The sequence below is a fragment of the Lepidochelys olivacea genome, assembly GCF_965140295.1.
Source record: "Lepidochelys olivacea isolate rLepOli2 genome assembly, chromosome: 1".
NCBI lineage: Eukaryota > Metazoa > Chordata > Testudines > Cheloniidae > Lepidochelys > Lepidochelys olivacea.
The window spans coordinates 49,167,493-49,194,159 of record NC_140411.1 but is presented as its reverse complement, the minus strand read 5'-3'; the positions used below and the strand labels follow the sequence as shown (position 1 = coordinate 49,194,159).

Genomic DNA, 26,667 nt, shown 5'->3' with positions numbered 1-26,667 from the left:
TACAGAATAGTATGACCCCTTACATATTATCAGTGAACCTATTCGCATAAATACCGTTAGTATGCAACATGTAAAATAAGAAGTTTTGACAGGTCACAAAGGTAAATTTGAAGTTGACCAGATAAGGTGACAAAAGTTGAAAAGGAATTCCCTTCCTCTGAAGAACGGCTGTATTAAAATTGAAATATTTGGTATAGCAAACAAAGCCATTTAGAAAGTAGAGCTCTCAAACATTAGAACAAAATTATATTTCTTTTGAATTAGTTCACTTTTTCTAGTAAGTAATTTAGTAACTGATTTTTGGAGGAAGCTGATTGTTCAATTATGTTACATTACTTCACTTTTTAAATCTCTTTATATTTGATAAATGTTTTATCTGATTTAGTGAATTTTAAAAGCAAACTGTTTTGGAAAACTATTTTTAGGAAACATTTTTAATACTGACTAAGAAGCGCAAAAAAATTCAAAGTTAAAACTCCATTTTTAAACCATTGCTAATGAACAAACAAAAGAGATTCACAGGTGTTGATGTTTTTACTTACACAAAAGCATTAAAGCATGTCAACAATTTGTACAGAATTTTAACTTACTCGTGCATTAATGGTAGTATGGTCCATGCACCATCATGTCTGTCCATCTGATGAATAAGCAGAACTCTAGGTAATTCCTTTAAGAAAACCAAAAATATTCTTATGAGACAACAAAGTATTTTACAACACAGTATTTTCTTAGATGCCTAATTAATTTTAAAACTAAATTCTTGTGGAAAGACTATTTCACTCTGTTATTTTCCATAGAACTGAGTAGCAAACAGGCTTGTAGACTAAAAGAGACTAGGGATGTAGCAGAGGGATATAATTCAGACTCTTGGAGAGGGAACTTCTTGCAATTTCTTGTTTCTAAACCCTCTCTCAGGTATAAAACTAATGCACCTCTCACTTCAGTGAAATTTATAACTATTCTGGTTAATCTATCTGGTTATACCACTTCTGGAACAATGAAATGTTTATCTTATAAAGACAGTGTCTATAAATGAAAGTGGAGTAATCAAACTCTTCTAATGAATTATACATAAATTATGTTAACCAGAAATATTTATTAAATTCTATAGAGCTAATTTATCATCTAACAGAGGATTATAACATAAAGCCCACTATTCTTGATGACACCATTGTTTTTGTTCCAATTCCACTGGTATTGTTAGGAGTAGTTACTACAAGTATGCAGTGTCCCCAGATTTCCAGTCAAGACTTAAATCAACAATCCAGTGTATTTTACAGGACATTATATGTTTTACTAAAATTTCAAACAACATTTGGCCGTTTACTGTTAGTGTGATTCAAGAACCACCATTGCACGTTATCAGAACACATTTTATGAATATCATAACAATATGATCTAATGGTTCTAGGTAAGAAAGCAAAAGGATGAAAGGGCTGGATTAATATACACTTTGGATATAAGCAGGAGTTACACACAAAATTTATAGGGTAATTTACAGTATATGTAGGAAGAGAGCAGTCTGAACAAAGTAAACTGGTTCAATCACCTTTCCTTGGCTCAGCTCCTCTCTTTTGGGAAGCACCCATGGGATGAAGCTCAGAAAAAGCACTCTCCCTCTCCTCATATCAGAGGCTCCTCCATTAATGGAAATGGAGGGAACAATCTTATCCTTAGCACAATATCTTTTCCTGTACACATATTATTATTATTATCCCTTTCCCTTAGGTTTAGTCTACATTCTGCTCTTGTAAGCTCTCTCTTTCTGGTGCTGTCCTTCTCCTTCTTTCCTAACTCTCTCTAAAACCAGAAAATGTTAGGGTGCCGATCTTCCCTTTTATCCATCTCCAGAGATGCACCAACTCTATTCTTCTCCTATTATTCAAGCAGTGGTCTACAGAATCTATTCTGTCATAGCACATATGTTTCTCCAACATGACAGAGGTTGTCTATATGGCTCCTACTTCAGCATTTCACATCTCTCTGCCAAAAGCCTTGCTAAATTATGCTAGGGTTGCAAACTTTCTAATTGCACAAAACTGAACACATTTGCCCCACCCCTTGCCCCTGCCCTGCCCCTTCTCCGAGGCCCGTCCCTCACTCACTCCATTCTCCCTCCCTCCGTCACTTGCTCTCCTCCACCCTCACTCATTTTCACTGGGCTGGGGCAGGGGGTTGGGGTGCAGGAGGGGGTGAGGGCTCTGGCTGGGGGTGCAGGTTCTGGGGTGGGACCAGAAATGAGGGGTTCAGGGTGCAGATGGGGCTCAGGGCTGGGGCAGGGGGTTGGAGTGTGGGAGGGAGTGCAGGGTGCAGGCTCTGGGAGGGAGTTTGGGTGCGGGGGGGGCTCAGAGCTGGGGCAGGTGGTTAAGGTGTAGGAGGGGGCACGGGGTGTAGGCTCTGGGAGGGAGTTTCGGTGCAGGAGGGGGCTAAGGGCTGGGGGGGTGGGGTGGGGGGGTTGGGGTGTGGGCTCCGGCCAGGTGGTGCTTACCTCAGGCGGCTCCTAGGCAGAGAGGCATGTCCAGCTCCTAGGCAGAGAGGCCAGGGGGCTCCACGTGCTGCCTGCCCCTGCAAGTGCCACCTCCACAGCTTTCCTTGGCCACGGTTCCCGGCCAATGGGAACCTTGCAGCCAGTGCTTGGGGCGGAGACAGAATGCGGAGCCCCCGTGGCCACCCCTGCACCTAGAAGCCAGACATGCCTGCTGCTTCTGGGAGCCGCAGAGAGCCAGGGCAGGCAGGGAGCCTGCCTTAGCCCCACTGCGCCGTCGACCTGACTTTTAGAGGCCCAGTCAGCAGCGCTGACCGGAGCCACCAGGGCACCCTTTCAATCAGGCGTTCTGGTCATTTTTTAATTACTTTTTTAAAGTCACTTCTGGCTTGGAACGTAGCGTAACGCACTTCAGCCCAAAATGTGCTAGGCCCTTTAGAAACATACAGGCAGTAGTAGTCCCTGCCCCTAAGATCTTACAATCTGCACAGACAAGACAAACAAGCAAACATTTATTTAACGGTTAGGTACATGTCTTCAAAGTACTTTATAAACATTAAAGCAATCTTATAACTCACCAGTAGATAAGCTGTAATAAAATTATTTTATAGGTGTATAAATGAGGCAGAGGGATGCTAAAAGCATTGCTCAATCCACAGTGAATCAAGCAGAGCTAGAAATGGAACTCAGGGCCATGACTTTTCCTAGCTGTATGCATTAAAAATCTTCTCCATCAGTAAGCTAAATATTTTGAGAATGGCTTATCAGAGTCTAATAATTTTTTAAACATTTTTGTTAATACTGAAATTTCACAGATTAACTGCTAATCTGAGACAAATATTGGCAGAATGTGGCTATGCAACCTAATTTAACCAAATCTGGTATGCAAATACCTAAATTCACATAGTATTGGATATAGTTTCACAGCTGTACAGTGAAATCTATCAGAATTGTACAGCTACAGCCAATGTGTAAAGAAGCAGTGTACTAACCAAGAAGAGATTAGAACTTTCATCGATTTTAAGGCCAGAATGAGCCTCTGTGATTACCCAGTTTGATCTCCTGCATAACACAGCCACAGAAGTTCACCCTGGAATTCTTATGTCTAACCCAACAATTTGTAGTTGAGCTAGGGCATATCTTTTAGAAAGTCATCCAATCTTGATATTGCTATGATATATGTAACATGCCCTGTGTGACTTCTACATGCCATTGTATGTGAGTGCCTTGTAATTGTCAGTGAAATATAAAACTCAGTAGTGGATGGTGATATTTGTTTTTAAACTACAAGTCATCTGATCAAAGCTTCAACAAATGCATGCCCAATACAAATTATGACTATGTAGAAATACATAATATACACCAGAAAGGGAGAAGAGCTAGATAAAATAAAGGACTATGTTTGTACAAGAACAAATTGGTATAAACTGGTCATGAATAAATTTAGGCTGAAAATCAGAAGAGAGTTTCTAAACATCAAAGGAGTAAGGTTCAGGAACAGCCTTCTAGTTGGAATACTAGGGGTGAACAACCTAGCTAGTTTTAAGATGGAGCTTGATAAATTCATGAAGATTATATGAAGGGGTTGCCTTTGACAGCAGCAGACTGGACTCAGTGACCCAGGATGAGTTCTATGTTCCTATGTAGCAATTTATTCAACCCTCTCACACAGGAGAAGTGCAAAATATATCCAAAAGGTTCTCTTGGATTTTCCTTTAAAAAGACATACCATATTGTAGGTCTCTATAGGATTTCTGACATAGTGAAAAGACAGTGCAAGTCTCTGAGCTCAAAACTCATAAAGAAGGGCATCGTGCCAGGAATTCTTACTGTCAAATGCAATGAACTGCTTTTTTTTTTACGAGAGTGATCACCTAACTAAATTCACTTAAAACTAAATCTGTATTTATATTAATCAATTTTAAACTGCTTTGAAGCCACAAGTATTCATAGAATCATAGAATATCAGGGTTGGAAGGGACCCCAGAAGGTCATCTAGTCCAACCCCCTGCTCGAAGCAGGACCAATTCCCAGTTAAATCATCCCAGCCAGGGCTTTGTCAAGCCTGACCTTAAAAACCTCTAAGGAAGGAGATTCTACCACCTCCCTAGGTAACGCATTCCAGTGTTTCACCACCCTCTTAGTGAAAAAGTTTTTCCTAATATCCAATCTAAACCTCCCCCACTGCAACTTGAGACCATTACTCCTCGTTCTGTCATCTGCTACCATTGAGAACAGTCTAGAGCCATCCTCTTTGGAACCCCCTTTCAGGTAGTTGAAAGCAGCTATCAAATCCCCCCTCATTCTTCTCTTCTGCAGGCTAAACAATCCCAGCTCCCTCAGCCTCTCCTCATAAGTCATGTGTTCCAGACCCCTAATCATTTTTGTTGCCCTTCGCTGGACTCTCTCCAATTTATCCACATCCTTCTTGAAGTGTGGGGCCCAAAACTGGACACAGTACTCCAGATGAGGCCTCACCAATGTCGAATAGAGGGGAACGATCACGTCCCTCGATCTGCTCGCTATGCCCCTACTTATACATCCCAAAATGCCATTGGCCTTCTTGGCAACAAGGGCACACTGCTGACTCATATCCAGCTTCTCGTCCACTGTCACCCGTAGGTCCTTTTCTGCAGAACTGCTGCCTAGCCATTCGGTCCCTAGTCTGTAGCTGTGCATTGGGTTCTTCCGTCCTAAGTGCAGGACCCTGCACTTATCCTTATTGAACCTCATCAGATTTCTTTTAGCCCAATCCTCCAATTTGTCTAGGTCCTTCTGTATCCTATCCCTCCCCTCCAGCGTATCTACCACTCCTCCCAGTTTAGTGTCATCCGCAAATTTGCTGAAAGTGCAATCCACACCATCCTCCAGATCATTTATGAAGATATTGAACAAAACTGGCCCCAGGACCGACCCTTGGGGCACTCCACTTGACACTGGCTGCCAACTAGACATGGAGCCATTGATCACTACCCGTTGAGCCCGACAATCTAGCCAGCTTTCTACCCACCTTATAGTGCATTCATCCAGCCCATACTTCCTTAACTTGCTGACAAGAATACTGTGGGAGACCGTGTCAAAAGCTTTGCTAAAGTCAAGAAACAATACATCCACTGCTTTCCCTTCATCCACAGAACCAGTAATCTCATCATAAAAGGCGATTAGATTAGTCAGGCATGACCTTCCCTTGGTGAATCCATGCTGGCTGTTCCTGATTCCTTATTGATAAGCATCAGACAACCAGTTATATTCCAAGGAACCCGAACCATTTTTTCACAAAATTTTATCCAAACAAAAAATGCAAGTGATGTAAAAATATTGGTTTTGCATGAAACTATCAGTAACAAAATTGCTTTATTTCAACTTAACACATCATCAGTTATTAGGTTGTTTATCCAAGGTTGCCTTGACCTACTACTTCTGCCCAGAACTGTACAGTGTTTATCTCTTTTATGAAGTGCACAATTTAGGAATTCCGCCCAAAGGAACAAAAGGTGTGCAAATATCAACTAGTTAGTATTTTTTATCCTTCCCCATTAATTTGCCTATTTTAGAAGCTTTTTAAACAAGTAGCTACCAGCAAGGGAAAAAAAAAATTATTCTGTGTTAAGTCTCCCTCTGAATATAGATAACAATAATGTAACAGTGTTACTTTAAAATCTCTACTTCTCTAGTGTTTGGATTGTTGTTTTGAAAAATGGACCGGTTCTATAAAAACAAGTGCAGTTCTACAAAGAGGTCAAGGTCTTAGCCATACTCTGCTTCTATCAATCAAGAGAAAGATGTTTGAAATCCAAAAAGATTACCACATTGCATGGACCTCAGATGGGGACTCACCTTGCCAGGGCCCAATCCTGCACCGCTGAAATCAAAGGGAGTTTTAACACTGATTTCAATGGGACCAGAATCAGGGCCACCAAGACTAACGAGTAGTTTGTCTACACAGCAATAAACAAACAAACAAACAAATAAATAAAAACCCAAAGAAACAAAAAAACCAACAACCACCAAACAACCTGCAGCAACAGTCTCAGGGCCCAGGTGAACCGGCTTTAGCTACAAGACTTAAAAAAGCCATGTAGGTGTTCAGGCTTGGGCAGGAGCCTGGGTTCCAAGACAGCCCCCCCCCCCCCCGCCTCACTGGGTTTCAGAGCCCAGGCTCCAGTAGTCCCAGCATCTACACAGCTATTTTTAGTCACACAGTGTGAGCCCCAGGAACCCAAGTCAGTTGATCTGGGCTCCAAGATTCTCTGCCACAGGTATTTATTTATTTACTTATTGATTTGATTTATTGCTGTGCAGACATACCCTGAAACAGACTTTTGCATGTGCATGGAGTCTGACTGACTTCAGTGGGTCACAATATAAATATTGCAGTCTCTTTCTGTGGAATTAGAGCCTAGTATTGTAAATAAGGCACCTTTACCAATATTTGCTTGTTTTTGGTGGGCCATTCCCCTAAATTTTATTTTGCATTATGCTGACAAGGTGCCCAAAGGTACTCTTAGATTCTGTTAGAAAGAAGATTTTGGAATAAGCCACCAAAATAAATATTTAAAAAGCAAGTAACCTCATAAATGTATTTACATTTACCATTAACATTCCCAGAAACTAGGTTAAGACATTAACACGTTCTTCTTACAAAGTACTGCTCAGTTGACCAGGATGCCAGAAAGTTGAAGTAACATAAATGTCTAATGGAAAAAAATTTCAAAATATATCCACTTTCACGATTGGATAGTCACATATGTACCTAAATTCAAAATAACCATACTGCTCAAGAATAGCGCCTTTACTTTCAGAAATTATTGGGGAGGAGAGGGAGCATAAAAATATTTCAATTTCCAAACTCCACAATTTTCAGGTGACAGCAATGATGGAATTAATCTTACTTTTCAGTGATCAAAATGTGACTTGTGTTTGCTTTAGCAAGAATTCAGGGTTTGCCATCTAATAAAGCATTAACCTTTGTGTTTACTTTCAATCTGAACAATGCATATAAAATTCTAATGATAGATCATTTCATTCCTTGCCAACAAGACATAAAGTGAAGATAGCTCTTTAGAGTAGGAATTTACAATCCAAAAGATAAACCTTTTCTGGATTCATGCACTGAGAAGACCAGAGGAAGGATTAATATTGAGTTACATAAATATTTTGATATGTTGACTTCTTGCGAGCATTGTGGGAGAAGAAAGTCTTTATTAATTCAGGATGCAAATCCAATCCCAGGATTGGAACCTAAACAAAGATGAGATGTCTATTAAAACTGATTTCTAAGACCCCCCTCACAGGACTTCACGCGTTTAACCTATATTACTCAACCTTTTGTATGTGGATTTCCCAGGAAGGAGGACAACATACTGTATGTGTAAAATACTCTGACTTAACTATAATAGGTGCTTTAAATTGAGATTTGCACCCTGAAGTATTTTACACTGCCAAGTTCTCTTCCAAAAAGGGTTGGAATAACCTTGGGTGCTCTGCTATGCAAACAAAAATATGCTTTCTTCCCAGGCGCAGATCAGATATTAAACAAATAAGAACAGAGACTATTTTTACCTGGCTTAAACCCAAAGCATTCAGAACTGCAATATTAAAAAGACTGTAAAACAAATCAGTTCAGAAACAAAACACATTGATGCTTCTTTTAATAAGCACTCTCAAAAACCCACAAGCACTCACAAAACTTAGGCCAGGATTTTGTATTCTTCTCTGTTATTCTGTATTTAAATATCTCTAGCTGTCTTGTAGTTTTACTCTTTATTTTTATCAGACATTCAAAAAATGTTGTCTGCAAATGAGATCTATATAGCGTCTGATGTACCATTGTTCAAAGTCATGGGAAAATAATCAATAATATGCATTTTGTCTTTCTAAAAATACCCTGAATCAACAGTGAAACAACTGTGTTGACAAGTGTCATTGCACAAAAAAGCCCAACAACTTCCTCACCTCCCACTTTAACACGATAGCCATTTTTAATATTTCATTATCTTAATTCAAAGCACTAGCACATTTCAGTTAAAATTTTTAATAGAAAATTTGGATCAAATGTATGGTGTATGTCCCCCACAAGTTTCTTGGAGGGTGGAAATCAAGATTCAGCTGTTTATTGTCTCATTCTTTCTCACTTTATCTTTTTCTATATTATATCCCTTTTCTTCTCCCCCATCTGTTCTTCAGAAAGCTGGCTTTAAACAGTCTCCCAAAATGTAATTTGATTATTTTGTGACAAGGCAAAATGCAGATGATGAGAAAAAAGACTGATGCAACTTTTGAATATTTTCAGAGTTGTAGTATGTGAACCAGGATGTAGAATCATTCCATGCATCCCATATACCTTCATGTTGAAATACTCAAAGTCTGTAGTACAGCTATAAGGATCGACAGTCTATGTCATTTCTTAATTCCAAAAGAAACTGAATCATAGTGTGATAGCTATGGCAGTTTCCTGCAATATCCTGGATGAACCTTATTGAATTAAATCTGTCCTTTTCTATCTTTTGGTGCCTGTTCTTGGTGTGGGTTTATATACCATCAAAGTCTTATTTTCGACAGTCTAAAAAAAGTATCAATGAGGCTGGAGAACCCATACAAGATTTTCAGTATGAATTAATAGTCTTCATTTACACAGCAATTACCTGTTTGGCTCCATATCCAAGAAGCAATTTTTACAACAAATATACTGGTAAATATCTTTGTAGAACCTAAAATACATTATAATGATCTTTCAAATGTGTTTGTCATTTGATTGACATTTTGACAGTGTATTTTTAATGGAAATATAATACTTTAAAAATTGCTAGACTGACAGACTGGGAAGCCTATTTCCTCTATTTGTCCACATCAGAGACCTGCAATATGTTTTATTTATTTATCATTTATGCAACACAAGAAGTATGCTTGGCCATTATCCCTATGTAGAAGCCCAATTTCTTCCACCCTCTTCTTCAGTAACATGTATCAATTCTGTTCTGAAGGTGCTGCTTGTAGGTATGAAAGTACAATGCAGTTTCCTGCCTATTCAAATCCATGGCTTCGCACACATCTATCCACTAGGAACTGGACAATCAACACATTTTGAAAATCTGTAGGCAACCAAATTTTCTGACTTAATATTTACCAGCACTGTCAATCTGGGTGGACTACCTTGGGATGAGAAGAATGCTCAAGTCACCTCAAGGAGAAGTCTCATTCTGACCAGAAATGCTCAACACCTCTTGTGAAGCTAATGGGGCCAGTGGCGTTGGACCACTTTTAATAGTGGCGGTGCTGAAAGCAGTTTTTACTTTTGACCTCATGTTCCCCTACCCCTGTACATGCCCCTCCATCCCCCAGAGCTGTGGCTTGCAGCAGGGTCATGTCTCCGGGGGGGGGACCTGGACAAGGGTAAGGGGGCCAAAGCTGGGGCCACAGCTGGAGATGGACACTAGGCAAGGAGCAGAATCCCAGGCATGGGGCCAGCGGCTGGGATCTGAGCCCCAGGCCAGGGAGTGGAGCCCCGGGCCAAGGGCCAGAGCCTCACATAAAACCTGGGGGTGCTGCAGCACTCCCAGCATCCCTAGCTCTCCTGCCTATGAATGGGGCTTAAGAACACTCAAAGTTTCCCAAGACTGGAGGCACAGGTCTAATCTTCCTCACAGAGAAATCGAGAATATTATCCACTTCAATGGAAACAGGAGCAGGCCCATAGTTAGCGACAGTAATATGTTACATGGTTTATATAGCTGCCAGTTGCTAAACAATTCCTCAAAAATTCAAAATATTAAAGATGTAGAAGAATTCAAAATCTAAAATATTTATCTTTCAATAGGTTCAAGGCAGGTATGTGCCCTGCTAGATATAGCACATGGACTTTTAATGTCTATGAACTCAACCTGGCTGTTAGAAATATTCTGTATAAGATTTTGTAAAAGATAGTACTGCAGAATGCAAGAAACAAGCATAGACCATAAAGGCAGAGACCACAATGATAAAGAAGTGGCAAAAGGAAATAGTTAGAAGAAAGCAAAGATAAGGATGAGAAGAAGTCAAATATACAAAACTTCTTTTTATCTCAAACCTTCAAAGAATCACCTATTTCTAGATGACTTTAAGGAGGAAAGATCTGAATAGAAGCTAATGCCTTAATCTTCAAAAGTGACTTAATGATTTTGAATGCTTCTATATTTTGGAGCTCAATCTAACTTTAAAAGGCCTGAGATTTTCAGAGTGCTGAGCACTTGTCCTCTGAAAATCAGACCCTTTTAGAGGGGTCTCAAAAGTTGGGCACCCAAATACTGAGGCACTCAGTCACTTTTGAAAATGTAATGCCAACAAGGACAATGAGCAGAGAGAGAAAACTCTGAAGAGATAGAAGAAAAGATATTGGCACTGAGAGCAGCTGCAGATCGTTCTACCAGTAGGTCATAATGTTCAGAAATGTGGACAATTGTTTTGCACGCTGAAGGCAGGACAACATACTGCATGTCAGAAGGAAAAACTCACTATGGGAAGAAGAAAACTGTCCAGTATTAGAAAGACTGCATAAGAGAAGGTACTCATCATTGTCCACATAAATATGAAAGACAGAGTCTTCTACTTATTGGAAAGCATTAAAATTTCAGATCTTCAGACTCTTGTGCAAAGAACTGAAGATTACTACTACACAAGAAACAGATTCTGCCACCTCTATAGATGAATGGAACAACTGAGGATCATAGAGGTGATCTAGTGGCTGAGGTAGTGGTACAGGCATCAGAATTTATTTTATTCTAGTCAAATTTTTAATATCACAACTATCACCATGTTATCCGACTATTTCAGGAGCTTTGACCAATGGGTGTGTACAGACCCAATCTACCATTGAAAAAAAATGTTCCTACTAGAATTGGAATTCTTCAGACAAGCAAAAAAACCGAAACACAACCACCTTCCCCCTTTCCTTCTCCAGCTAATTACATCCCACATGCCAAGTAGGGCAACATTACAGCACGTTCTAACTTCAAAATGCATGTGAAAAAATTACATATGTTTCAGTTGGAATGATTCTTGTGGAAAAATATCAGAACTCAACTAGCAAGACAGATGGGAACTTTAAAAATATACTGTAATTATGCCTTTGGCAAGCTCAATAAACCATTTCTGGCAGGACTGTTGATGTTGTATGATGTGAAGTGCAGAATATGCTTTTCAGTAGTGCTAACCCATTTTGCTATAAGAAAAGGAGTACTTGTGGCACCTTAGAGACTAACACATTTATTTGAGCATAAGCTTTCGTGAGCTACAGCTCACTTCATCGGATGCATGCAGTGGAAATTTTCACTGCATCTGATGAAGTGAGCTGTAGCTCACAAAAGCTTATGCTCAAATAAATTGGTTAGTCTCTAAGGTGCCACAAGTACTCCTTTTCTTTTTGCGGATACATACTAACTCGGCTGCTACTCTGAAACCTGCCATTTTGCTATGTGATTCTGAAGCTTGGACCTTTTTTCTCTCCATAACTTTTTTCTTTTTAAACAATATTCTCTTAATTTGGGCCAAATTTTTCCTTTCTATTGAAAAACTAGCAATAGTAGTTAGTAATGAGTAGTAGGACTACTAATCATAGTAGTTACTAACTAATGAGAAATTAACTATTTTCTTGAATGAGACCCATTTCTACTAGTAAACACTAGAATCACCAACAGATCATTTGGTAACAAACATCTAACATTTGTAACATTTTGTTATGAATCACATTCCAATACCTTAATGACTGAACACATTCATCTATACGTCACCTTTTTCCCATAATTTCTCTAACCTCTCTTTTTTTGAGACCTGAACTGTTATAAATGTTAAATTATGAAGATTTCATTCTCTCATACATGTTGCCTTGAAGATTTTTGCATCAGCTTGTAAAACTATCTCCATTACTAAAGTTCTTGGTCAGTCAAACTCAGCAGATGTTCTTGCTGTCCCTCCCCAAAAAAATCAAATGAGTTGATTATGGCATATTGTTTGAATGTCTCCTAAAAACAGGGGTTCTCAAACTTGGGGTTGTGACCATTTAGGGGGTTGTGAGCTGATTATGTGGGAGTCACGAGCTGTGAGCCCCGACCCAACTCCTGGCCACGTGCGGGGCTATGAGCCCCAACCCGACCACTGGCCAGGAGCCCTGACCCGACCACCAGCCACATGCTGGGTTGTCAGCCCAGAGTCTGCCCACACGCAGGGCTGTGAGTCCCGACCCCCATCGGGTGTGTGGCTGAGAGCCCGGCCACATGCAGGGTTGTCAGCCCAGAGTCGGACCACGCATGGAGCTGTGGATCCTGAGCCCCATCCTGGGTCTGGCTCACAGTCCCCAACCCTTCCAGCCCAGCCCCACCCCAACTGCACTCCACCTTCAGTCCTGCTCTGCCTCCAAAGAAAGGTCACCAAATAGAAGTTTGCCCAGGGTGTCATTTTTCCCTAAGGCCAGCCTTGGGACTGAAACACCATCCGCTTGATTGTTCAGCAGCTGAAAAAATACTTTATTATTTAACAGTCAGACATACAGGCGCATATCTTTTCTGAAAACAATGGCCCCCTCTATTGCTAAAACGCAAAAGTATTTAGAGTCTTACATTAAACACGGTTTTACCAGCATTGGCACCTCCAGTATTGAAAAAACGCAATGCATCATTTGCTGCAAAGTTTTGTCTGATGAACTGATGAAACCATGCAAATTGCAGCGACATCTTGAAACTAGACATCCTGAGCTTAAAAATCTGAATGTGGATTTTTCCAAACGCTGAGAAGAAGCAACAAAGAAAGCCAGGCTTGATGCAGATGGAGGTTTCCAACAGCACACGTCCTCAGCTGTGGAGCCCTCTTATGTTGTGTCACTATGAATTGCTCATACCCAAAAGCTGCATATGAGAGGTGAGGAGCTTGTTCTGCCAGCATGCAAAGACATTGTGTCTCTTATGCTTGGCAATGATACTGCCAAAAAGCTTAACATACTTTCCATGTCGAATGATACTGTGAAACGCAGAATATGTGAGATGTCTGAAGATATCAAAGAACAAGTTGTGCATGAAATTAAATATTCTGCTTTCAGTATGTTCAGCCTGCAACTTGATGAAACTACTGATGTTACTAACTGTGCACAATTGATAGTGCTCATGCAGTATATTAATGCTGGGGATGTTAAGCATGAATTCTTATTCTGTGAACAACTTAAAACAACAGCAACAGCATAGGTCGTTTTCAATAAGGTAAATGCCTTTTTCAAAAGCAATGGCACTGAGTGGAAAAATCTTTGTGTATCCATACCGACGGTGCTCCAGCCATGATGGGTACACGGTCCAGCTTTCAGCAGAAGGTAAAGTGCATGTCACCTAGAGTGACTGTCACTCATTGTGGAATCCATCATCAAAGTCCTAGCTGCAAAGACATTGCTAATGTGCCTTAATGCTATGGTGGATGTTATACAAGCAGTAAACTACATTAAAGCATATGCTCTGAATAGTTCCCTCTTTCTGGAAAGAAATTTGGATCCTTTTACATTTTCAACAACAGACTAAAAGCCACTGGTGTCCAAGTGTGCACCATGATGAAAGCATGATGAAGATCAGTATGCTGATGTTAAAGGTGAATGAATATCAGCAGGCTAAGCAATATATTCAAAAATGAACAATGACAGGTGTCACAGCTGCCTTGAAGTGTAAAGTAAACAATGCTGCCAGAGAATATGCGACTGGGATGACATTTGTATAAGTATACACAAAGGCGTACAGTGGTTTTTCATCTAGGTTAGAAAACTTTAGAAATATATAATTATCCAATTATTACCTACAAGACACAAAAGGAAGAGTTGAGGGAACAAGCAGTGGGTGATGAATTGCACTCATTACAAATAAGCATTGATTATGTTTATTAGATATCACTTCATTTATCTATCTCTATCTACCTATGTATCTTACAGTATAAGGCAAACAAGGTTTGAAGACATGATTTGGGATAAGATAGAACATATTCCTAGATGTGGGTGTTAAGGAGGCATTTGAAGTACAAGAATACATACAAGCAGAAAAGAGACTGCTCTCGGCACAGGATGATAGAGGGCATAAAACTAGGAGGGGAATACAGACAAAAGGGAGCAATAAGGGGAGAAGATTGGGAAGACTGCCAGGACCCAAGGGAGGAGGAAAGAAAGAAATGAAAGCTGAGATATATGTGCAACAAGATTACATAAGGAACTGAAAGCAAGGACAAAGAGCTTGCATCTGATGAGGTGAAAGACAAGAAGCGAGTAAAAGGATTTTTAAGGGGAAAAAGGGAGATATGTGATGATGCTGAAGTGTTGAGCGAGCAAGAATGCTAACAGCTACAATTTAGATAGACAGGAGGCAAAGGTGGGAAGCAGGTTGGTCAGAGCTGGTCAGAAATTTTCTGATAAAACAGTTGTGCTGGAAAATACCTGCTCGAACCCAAAATTTCTCTCAAAAAAATCGAGTCTGATTTGATGACCTTTCAGGCAAGCACAGGCAGGGTTCCCTGCCAGCTTGCCTGGCAGACTGATACGGAGACTTGCCATGCAGTCTGCTCTAAGGGCTGAGGACCCCAGGCTTGTAGGGTCTGCAGCTCTGGGACAGCCCAACCACACCAGGGTTTCCAGGCTCCCTACCTTGGAGCTGGGAGTATAAGGAATCTGGACCTGCAGCAGTCTCTGGACAACCTAACAAGTGCAGCTTGCCTGTAGCAGGCTGCCTGATTGGCTACTCTCTGTGGTATTAGTGGGAAAAGTCAATAGGCCAGCTCCTAAGCCCAGAAGCAGCAGTTTGGTGGCTCTTCAAAGCATTTGCCCACAGCTGCAACAGCTCTTGCGCCTGCTTGTTCCTAGCCTTGCTCCCACCCTGCTCCTGCCTTGGACCCAGCCTTGCCTGACTCCAGATAACCTGGTTCTGACTCTCAGCTCCGATTCCTGGCCTCTAACTCTGGCTCTGACATCTAGCCTTTGACCCGGATTCCAATACCTGGCTGCCTGACTCCTGCTCCAACCACTAGGCATGACCTCCACATCTGGGTCTGACAGTGAGCCTGAAAGTGCTGTGAGCTACCAGGGCTTCTAAGCTCACCGTCACTGAACAGGGAGCCTGGAATTCCTGGGGTGGGTTAACACGGTCTGCAGTTCCAGGGGCGCCCTACCATACAGACTGCCCTAGGGCCAAAGACCTGAAGGCTTCCAGATTCAAGGACCAGTTGGCTCCCTGGGATTCTAGACAGCCCAGGAGTCTGGAAATCCTCATGTCCCCTGCCTGGGGGAAATCTGCGTGGCAGGGCTGCCCCAGAGCTGTGGAACCTGGGGCAGCCCTGAAACTGGGAAGACTGTATAAGGCAAACAAGGTTTGAAGACATGGTTTGGGAAAAGATAAAAAGTATCTTACATATCTGGGGTTTCAAATGAGTAGTTTCTAGGTATGATCTGATGATTTTCATACCTGGTCCAAAGCTTTTTACAGCATAGTTCCAGCCCTGTCTCTCCTCCGGGAGAACAACACAGACAGACAAGGGGGAAGTTTTTCCCTGATTTTAAAAAGTTCTAGCCTTCCCATTGGCTCTTTTGGTCAGGTGCCCACTCACTTCCTTTTACTATGGACTTTTTAATCCTTTACTGGTAAAGCAAGTAGAGAACAGCTACTAATAGGGGTTTTATAGCTAACTGGTTAGCTGCGTGTCCATAAAAGGAAGCTATTTCCCCACCCCTTTCATTTATCACAGAGGCCAAGTAAAGAGAAGCTATAAAACAGAAGTAGGACAGCAACCAGGTATGCTCAGTGGATGATCCTGATGGAATACATGAGGGTGTCTCCTAGAGTAAGAGGCCAGGTCCCAAAGCCTGTGATGACTTTGTCGTCATCAGTTTGCCAACCAGTTAGCTATAAAACCCCTGTTAGTAGCTGTTCTCTACTTGCTTTACCTGTCTTCCCCCTTGTCTGTCTGTGTTGTTCTCCCGGAAGAGAGACAGGGCTGGAACTATGCTGTAAAAAGCTTTGGGCCAGGTATGAAAATCATCAGAACGTACCTTAGAAACTACTCATTTAAACCCCAGATATGTAAGTAGATCAGGAAATGTCGAGGAAGACGCGATTAGGTTTCTCTCTTTTATTTCTTTATGACTTGTGGACTCCTCTGTGCTAACCCCAGCTTTTGTTTTGCTTGTAACCTTGAAGATGGACCTCAAGAAGCTATCTTGATGCTTAATCCCTGTAACTGTGTTTTTTTAAAAAAACCTAGCAAAAAGCCTAAATTCCAGATTGTATTTTTCTTTCTTTTTGTTTTTAATAAAATTTAATTTTTTTTTTTTTTAAGAACAGGACTGGATTTTTGGGTCCCTAAGAGGTTTGTGCACATGTTGTTTAATTAGCTGGTGGAAACAGCTGATTTCCTTTGTTTTCTTTCTCAACTCTTCCTGGGGGGGAATAATCAGCCTTGACACCCTCTGATTGGCTCAGCTTTCAAATTATGAATATGTATGACTCCATCCACCGTGGAAACTTACTCTCCAGCTCACAGAAAAGCACTGATCTGCTCAGTAAATACCAGCACTTTTTTCTGGATGGTTCTTGCCATGCACGGTGGGTGAACGCATGCTTGGGGAGGCTAGCCCCCACCCCCTCCTCCTCTGCCTGAGGCCCCACCCATCCCCCGCCAGAGCAGGCAGCGCAGCCCCAGCACCAGCCGGACAGATAGGCAGCATGGAATGGCCTGGGGGTCTTGTGCACACCGGCCCCAGCCTACCTGCCCCAGCCTCTCGGCCACAGAAGAGCGGGAAGGGAAGGGAACTGGAAGTAGGCAGGAGGGGGCTTGGGAGCGGAGTGTGAGCAGGGCTATTCCAGGCTGTTTGGGGAGACACAGCCTTCCCCTGCCTATGCTACCCACCACCCATGATTCTGGGCACTCAGAGTAAAACCACTTACTTAATCTGTTTGCATGTGTACACAGAGAGAGATACAAACAGAAATCCATTAATTTTTCAACTGCTTCCTCTCTACCTAAATAAAACACCACAGTATAAAAGACATGTGGGTTACACAGCAAAAGTCTTGGATTGTCGTCAGTTCTTCCTCCCTCTCTCTCCCCTTCCCCCTCCTCCCGCCCCGGTAACAAAGGAGAAAGCGTGCACAACCAGCAATGAGCAACACTGGTAGCAGAGCAGGACACTTGGGAAAAAGGAACAATATTCTTTAGAGTGAAGCCTCTAGTGTTGATTTCAATACCTGGGAACTGACGGGGAAAAAACTGCCATGGCTAGAGCTTGTAAAAAAGACTAACGTGGGAATATTTTCAAGGAATTTCTGTATTTCTAGGTAAAAAAAGGAACACTTATCAAAATAAACAGTGCAATAAAGAGATGCAAGACCTGGTTGTCAGAATGAAATAATATGAAAAATATTCTTCAGAAAGCAATGGCTTTGAAGATGATGTGGACAAGTCTGAACAATCAGGATCAACTGGTTAGTAAACTTATTTTTGGACCACTGTTATGGACTGCCTACCATGACTTACTGTGCTTGTAAATGATAACAGATTATTGTCATAAATTGTGTTTTGGGTGGATTACACTTACTTATGAATTTCAAAATGTTTGTGTTCAAAATATAATTGGTATATTACTTTGTTGTGGGAGTATTTATCAGCTGCATTTTTACTATTACTACAGAACTTCTGACTAATTTTATTGCTCAGTATAATCAAACATCCTAAGTAAAGATTTCCTGTTTAAAAGCAATGTTTATTAATCACTTACGAATTTTAACATTTAAAATAGGGTTTTTTCAAGCTGTTTGGTGTGTTGCTAGAGATAAAGGTTTAAATAGGTTTAAATAACTCTTATGATTTATTATTTTACCTATAAAACTGGGTTTAGAATAAATTATATCATATAAACCATGGTTAAAATAGCTGTAGTAAGCGGAATCTTTCATTTACAGTCTTAAAAAAAAAAAAGAAGAAGAAGCAGTGCACTGAGTAATAGTGAGTGAGTGACTTTTTTTTACCATTTTGTTTCAAGGTCCAGCTTAGACATAACGGGTTATGAACGTCCATCATCTGCAATGTCTACAACTTCAGTCATCTGCTGGTACACAGGCAGTGCTGCAACTAAGCATACATCGGATAGTAAATTATCTGTATTTAAACAAAAGATTTTCTTCAATCATCCAATAAAAACATGGATGAGTTCCTAATCAAGACCAGCAAATTCCAGAAAGACTCCATAGATGAAAGGATTGCTCACAGTTTATTTACACAGTAAATTCTCCCTTTTATCCTGTTCAGGACAAACATCTCATAGGGTTCAATCATTACAACCAGGCTACTCTCCACCCAGCAGAGCAAACATTGCTGGCAGATTCCTGTATGAGAAAAAAATTGAACACTGTGCAAAAAAACATTAATGGGAAATTCATTAAGCTGAGTCTTGAGGGGTGAAGCAATGTATACAATGTTCTAGTAATGTGTTTGTATGAAAAAAAAGATGGGGTTTTCTATCTTGCAGAAAAAAAATTATACATCAGGGAATAGCCATACAGCATAATAGTTAAAAGTAACAGCAGTAAAAGCTATAAGAAACTGAACAAAAAAATCAAGCCTTACATATGTAGCTTTGTCACAGATAATGCTGCAAAATGTAGCAAAGGCAAGAAATCTTGAAGAAGGGAACCTGAAGCTTATAACATATGGGTGCAGTGCTCATCTGATGCATCTTTTAGCTAAAGACTTAAGTTCAACTCCAGGAATAAAGGAAAACGTTGTTGAAATTGCAACATTTTCTGTAACAACCACTTTGCTTCAGCTTAAGTAAAGAGAGCAGGATGATCCCAACTAATTCATCTCCAAGATGTATTATGGGATTCAGTGATTGACTTGTTTTGAGCTATTTATTAAGAACTGGCCTATTCAGATGACAATTTGTGAAGAAAATCATGCCAAAACAGATGGAACTAACACAGTCAAAGTAGTCAACACTGGACTAAAGAGAAATGTAGAAGATAAGCTGAATATACTGAAAACTATTTCCATAGCCTTGGACAAGCTGCAGAAAGATTGCTACTGTACTGCTAATGCTGTTGAAATTTAGAAGTCACTTAAGAGACATTGAAGAAAGAAATACCCAATACTTTACCTCATTTTCTTGGCAATATTCTCAACTCAACATACTAGGGTAAATGCCTCACTGCTGAAGAAGATGCTACTATTAAATGGGCATCTAATAATCAATCATAATAAATTTCAGGGCTGGAAATGAAACATTCAAGCAGTATATGTTTGCTAAGAAAGTCACACCACTGAACTGGTGTGCATCTCCAGTTAAGCAGCTGGGACCAGAGTTTATCGAAGTGCTGAACCAGCTTTTTTACAGTAGTAACCTCTTCTGCAGGAACACAGAATATTTTCTTCATTTGGACTAATTCATTCAAAGTTGAGAAATCAACTGGGAGCTGGAAAAAAAATAAAAATGAGGGGGGGGAGATGAGATCTAAAACTAGATCTAGAACTTACAGTTCTAAAAGTTTGATGCACAGACTAAGTAACTTAGGAGACTCGTCTCATTTTCAAGAGACTTAAGTGGTAGTGAAGACATAGCCTATGTCAGTATAACTTATGTCGCTCAGGGATGTGAAAAAAACAAACCCCTGAGCAACATACGTCACACTGCCATAAGCACTGTTATGGACAATGCTATGTCAGTGGGAGAGCTTCTTCTGTCAACATAATTAATCTACCCCCAATTGAGCAGCGGTAGTTATGTAGACGGGAGAGCTCTCTCCCATCAGCTTAGTGTGGCTACACTAGAGATCTTACAGCTGCACTGCTGTAAGCTCTCTAGTGTAGACATAGCCTTAGGCATGTAGGAACTTAAGAGCCAATCACTTTCACTTAGCCTAGGAAAATTTTCAAATACACCTGACCTGCATTATCATCTTAAGTCACTGACTAAAATTAATCCCTCTGTTCCTTTAATAACTCATTTAGCTGTAAATGTGAAAAATCTTTTGATAAGAGCTTATGTATCCAAAACATTTAAAGTTGCTTTAATAAAAATAGATTTTTTAAATTACAGTTACCATACTAATGAAGCTTGACACAAATCATGACCAAAAGTTAATTATCTAGTAAATAAGCAATACCATTCACCATTTTCTAACATACTAAAAATGTACAATAAGAATCTGAAAATATCAACCTATGTAATTGCTTAATTAAATGTGTATAGGTTATAGTGTACCTTCCTAAGTAGCAAAAAGATGCACCAAATCTAGTGTAAAGGCTCTATTTCACTGTAAATCAACTTGTTTTAATTGCTATAGGAACCAATGACAATGGACCGTTCTTTACAAAATAAAAGTGCAAATGGAAAAGTTGATTAAAATTGATGATTTATATAAAGGCTTTCCATCTAGTGATTTAAATTCACCTTGACAACTGTACAGGCAGGTGGCAAACCGAAGCTACCGTGAAGTGGACTATTAGAGCTGAACAACAGGCCAGCCTGTTCTAAGTGTAGTAGATAGTCAAGGATCTTCAGTATCAAGTCTTGGACTGAGACCCAGCCATGCTGGGCTGCCCATATTGAGAACCTGTTCCATTTAGATTTTTCCTGTTCTGAGCCAAATTTTCCTGGACCCGTACAGAGCATGAGCTCAACTAAAGACTGAACAGACATTTGTAACAGGTTTGTCAGCCAAGACTGCCTCACCCAATACAGGGCAACAACCACGACAGTCCTATCTCTCATGATCTTGGATATTCTCTAGGAATCAGTGGAAAAGTGTAAGGTAAGTATCTGTTCCACTGTAGAAGGAAGGCATCTGGCAACAATCATTGGTTAGTCTTCTCCTGGAAGAAGAATTTTGACATTTGGCATTGTTTTTCGAGGCAAAATAGTCTGGGGGAGGGGATTCCCCAATAACAGAATATCAGTTTTACAATGGATCTGTGCAAGGACCATTCATGGCTGGTCATTGACTGCCTGCTTAAGATACTGGTCAAGTTGTTGCTGACCCCTAGAAGGTGAAGAGCTAGTGTGGTCACCCACTGAAACATCACCACATCCAGAGCTTGATGGCTTCCAGACAGAGATGTGAGAAATGAGCATCCCATTGTTTAAGTAGTGCACAGTTGTCATGTTTGTGAAAATTTGCACCACTGAGTTCCAGAAAACATGTAGGGACACTATATACAGGACAATCTGAGGATTTTGAGCTGCAGGAGTTTCATATACAATTCATTGTCATCTGGGGACCAAGCTCCTTGAATCTGTATGTGGTTAAAAGAGACTGTATTGGTATTCTGGATGCTTACAGTCAAGAGGCAAACCTCATGGTCACAGCTGTGGCCATCAAACTCATGACTACATCAGAGGCATCCATGGCTTCCTGTACTGCAGTTCTGGTCACCATCTCATCTTTTCTGATAATCTCCTTTAATTCCTCCCTTGAATCCTGTGGCACTTTCACCAAGAGATCACCCTCTATCACATAAGGAAATTATATCTTGCAAATAATGCCTGAAGGTTTGCCACACTTAGCTTCAATAAGGCATATGACCCAAACACATCTAGCTTTTCGGGGGTCCTTGTTCCTGGGCGTGCCTTTTGTTGATTTTGGACTTTTCCTGCACTAATGCAACTACCAATGAGCCTGGATTTGGGTGGGAATAAAAGTGATCCAAGTTTTGGTAGGGGTTGGGGGACTTATGATAGTGCTTCTCCACCTGCTTGGAGATGGTCTGGATGGTGGCTGGAGTTTGCCAGAGCCCTTTGGCTAGGTCCAGTATGCTCTCATTTATAGGAAGAGGAATTTTGGCTGAGGCTGATGCAGTCTCATAGATTTTAAGGTCAGAAGGGACCATCATGAATATCTAGTCTGACCTCCTGCACATTGCAAGCCATTAAACCTCACCCACCAACTCCTCTAATAGACCCCTAACCTCTGGCTGAGTTCCTGAAGTCCTCAAATCACGGTGTGACAGTGTGCTGGGCAGGAATTCCTGAGCCAGCCCTCTGTCACACTAGCTCCAATTAAGGGAGGAAAATTGGAGCTGGCTAGAGAAACCTGCACCTGATTGATAAACAGGAAACAGCTGCCAGCCTAATTAGCAAGGGGCTATATAAAGGCCGAGAGGAAGGAAGCAGCGGGGAAGCCACAGTGGTAGCTCTTCCCTCCTGGGTGCAGAGGCTAAGGAGTCCTCAAGGCTGAAATCCCCATGCTGTATAGGATGAGAAGATGGTGGGATTGCATGCTGTAAATAAACTGCACCATTGATTGCTGAACCTGAAGGTCTCTGAGTGGTTTTTGGAGCAGAGCAGAAGCAAAGGGGGCTCTGCTATGCCCTGTTACACACGGTTTAAAGACTTCAAATTAGAGACTCCACCATTTTCACTAGTTTAAAGCTGCAAGGGACTGCAGAGAAAGGCGAAAACCCCCCTAGGGTCTGCTAATCTGACCGGGGGGATATTCCTTCCCGACCCCAAATATGGCAATCAGTTAGGCCATGAGCCTATGGGCAAGTCCCACCAGGAAGATGCCTGGGAAAGAATTCTCTGTAGTAACTCAGAGCTTTCCCCATCTATTGTCCCATTTTTGGCCATTGGGGATTTTTGCTACTGGCAGTCGCCAATGGGCCACATGCCATTGTAGACATTCCCTTTAAGAGTGGACTTTTTATAACAAACAAGTGATGTCACTGCCAATTTCTGACTTCAGATAAAAACCAATTTGAGACAGTTCATCCTTATTTCCAATCTTAATCCAGATAAGATTTACAACCTCCTTTCTTCCCAAAGCCATTCCTCTTTATCTCTTCCCCTCCTTCCTGCTGACCAACAGCTTTTTCATTGCACCTGGGTTCACATAGGAGAACACTGGTATGGGGGCACAAAGGTCCATGTTGGCTCCTTTAAGACAAAATTTTGTGTGATTTAAAACCATCTGCAGACACCCCTATTGGTCAAAGGTCTACTTTTTAGAAACTTCTCCTGATCTCATGAGTTATAAAGTGAAAAGGAATGAAGCAGGGAGGATGTCTGGTTCAAAGAATAACTCATTATTTTCAAGGCCTTCCTTCTATTTGCTAGTCAGGCCCTTTCTTTACAACACATATATATATTTCCTTGACCAATAAACTAACTTTAATTCTTTAATTTTATACTTAACCTACACAGCATCCTACAAGAGGGATCTCCAGTCCTGGCTCTAGGTTCGCCCTCAAATTGGCTGACAGCCTTGGTCTTGAAACAGTGGCAGCTGATGCCAATGGCCCCAATGCTGGGATGATAGGCATCCATTTTCAGTGGAGTTTTCTTCCCTGCCCTCCTTTCACTGCTGGAGCCCTGAGTCTGAGGTCTACTCAGAGGGTCACTCACTGAGAATGACCGTTTGGATTGCTAAGAGGCCTCCTGGAGGTCCAAGGCAACGTGAATCAATTGCTAGAGTAGGTGTAGTTTCTGCCACCCATGAGAACATAAGAATGACCATATTGGGTCAGACAAAAGGTCCATCCAGCCCCGTATCCTGTCTACTGACAGTGACCAATGCCATGTGTCCCAGAGGGAGTGAACCTAATAGGTAAGGATCAAGTGATCTCTCTCCTGCCATCCATCTCCACCCTCTGACAAACAGAGGCTAGGGACACCATTCCTTACCCAGGCCTCAACTTGCAAGTCCTCAATGAGAAGGGTTTACACACTAAATATTTATCAGGGATGTAACTGTCCCCCAGACAGAAAAGGCATCAGCTATGTCAGTTGATCACAAGGATGAGTCCATCACAAGTCAGGCAGGGCTTATAGAAGTTTTAGAGGTTTCAGAGTAGCAGCTGTGTTAGTCTGTATTCGCAAAAAGAAAAGGAGTACTTGTGGCACCTTAGAGACTAACAAATTTATTTGAGCATAAGCTTTCGAGAGCTACAGCTCACTTCATTGGATGCATTCAGTGGAAAATACAGTGGGGAGATTTATATACATAGAGAACATGAAACAATGGTTAGAGTCCACCATGGCAGTTTGCCTGGGTTGCCTTGCTTTGCTGCAAAGGGGTGTGTACAGAGAGTTTTGGCTTTTAAGGAACGTTTAAATTAAAAATGAACAGAGATAAGGAGAGTGAAGAAATGCCTAAAAGGTAAGTATGAATCTCAAAAGTAGTAGGTCAGACACTTGCGAGGTTCCATCTCACTGCCGCAGGTAAGAAGGAACTGAAGGAGGATCACGTCCACTCTGCCCTTTATGTCCTTGCACAAGGGTGCATGCACAGGCCCAGTGGACATGACTACTAAATAAACCCCGACCTCACATGCATTAGACGCATGCACACCTACAGTAGAATCCACACTGAAAAATACTCCAAAACACTTTGTGTCCGGCCTTTTCCACTCACAAACTAGAGAGGACCTCATGAAAGAAAATTTCACCTTTCATTTAAAAAGAAGTCTAGCCCTTTTACTTGCAAAGAAAGAAAACAATACACTAGGCACATAAAGCAAAAGATACCTTTTTACTTTTTATATGTAACAAGGCAATTAAAGCATTGTGGTTACAGAAATAGCTATTTTTAAAAATGGGTATGCATAGAACAAAGACAACAATATAACATTTGCTTAATTAACTTTTCAAATTAAATGTTGCAAATGTTCACCGGTCCATGATACCCTTATGCTGCAACATGCATCATCAGAAGACCCTTGGATCCAAAACCTCAAAGACCTCATTAAGCCTATGGGTGTGTCAAGCACCCTCTTTCAGACCGAAGGGGAGGAGCAATCCAGCCTCTTATGTAGTAAATACAGCTGCAAACAGAGACTACTGCTCAAGGTACTAAGCAGCCCAGTAGGTTAATACTCCTGGGGGAATTCTGCACCACTGCTGGCCGCCACTAGCGGCTGCTGGACCTAGCAGAGCAAGCTCACAAGTAGAGGATACTGTGTGGGTGGCAGGGCAGGAGGAGCTGGAGGGTTCCTGGCAGCTGCAGTTCCTAGTATGCCCTTAAGGAAGGAGGCAGTGTGCAGGAAACTCCACACAAGCCGAGGACCCAGCATCAAGCTGTTTCTCTCTCTGGATCCCTGAGGTCTTGGCAGGGAGGGGGTGTAAGTGTCTGGGCTGGGGGGGGCACAGCTGGGTTCTGGGAGGGAGGGCATGCGAGTGTCTGGGTGTGGGGGACACAGCTGGAGTCGGGGGGGGGGGCGGTTCAAGTGTCTGGATGGGGAGGCCCGCAGCTGGGATCTGGGGGAGGTGCATGTGAGTGTCTGTGCCTGGACTCTGGTGGGGACAGGGTGTCTAGCCCCCCTACTGAGCTCTGCGGGGAGGGAGCAGAGAAACAGGAACTGGGTTGTCATAGGGGTTTCCTTAACACACTACTCCTGGAGGAATTTTTTTGTGTCTATACTATTAGGCACAGTTGCTGATAGCTATTCTGAAATAAAATTACCAAAATAACCGAAACTGACATGATTATATAGTGTTATTTTGACAAATAAAATATGCAGAATTTTACAGAATTTTAAAATATTGTGCACAGAATTTTTAATTCTTTGATGCAGAATTCCCCCAGAATAGTGATTTGCAGACTGTGCACACTGGTGGCAGACAGGCAAGAGAAAGTTGTGAACATTACCCTGAAAGGAAGCAGAAGGACAGAACTTCTTGGGAACAGAGCTCACTGGAGTGCTAGACTAGGGGATTTCTGAGCAAGGATACTGTTTCTACTGTGTTCAGAGAAACAGTACTGACTTTTTTGAAAATACATAAATGAGATTACACCAAGACTGTACCTGACTTGTGCCACAAACATCTATTCCTAATGAAAAGAACCCTGCCAAATTTAGGCTAACGGTTCAGTCTAAAGGGGCAACTCCACAAATTTCTGCCTCTCTTGTAAACAGGACCAGAAATATATGAAAGTCAGATTTAGGCTGTTGCAAAAGATTAGCATTATAGAGTATAAAAAGTCTTATGCAGATTTGTTTCAGAGTAGCAGACGTGTTAGTCTGTATCCGCAAAAAGAAAAGGAGTACGTGTGGCACCTTAGAGGCTAACAAATTTATCAAAAGCTTATGCTCAAATAAATTTGTTAGTCTCTAAGGTGCCACAAGTACTCCTTTTCTTTATGCAGATTCATTACTTTACAGAAGCTATGAAAGAATAAATACATCTCTGCTCAGGCAGCATGGCACGACAT

The 26,667-nt window shown here is 41.4% G+C and overlaps 1 protein-coding gene across 3 annotated transcripts in view; it reads right to left on the bottom strand.

The window, feature by feature from the left end:
- B3GLCT (beta 3-glucosyltransferase) overlaps nt 1–26,667 on the bottom strand; it is a 137,852-nt gene that overhangs the window by 68,708 nt on the left and 42,477 nt on the right. The window contains exons 1-3 of one of the 3 annotated variants that reach the window (XM_084612211.1): nt 18,732–19,692; nt 18,493–18,595; nt 591–667 (exon numbers count right to left, since the gene is read on the bottom strand). In XM_084612211.1, the coding sequence (XP_084468337.1) occupies nt 591–667; nt 18,493–18,495 (80 nt within the window). In that variant the 5' untranslated portion in view covers nt 18,496–18,595; nt 18,732–19,692. Of the gene's footprint in view, nt 1–590; nt 668–18,492; nt 18,596–18,731; nt 19,693–26,667 lie in introns of those variants that run through there. The other 2 variants (XM_084612210.1, XM_084612209.1) reach the window with 2 other exon arrangements.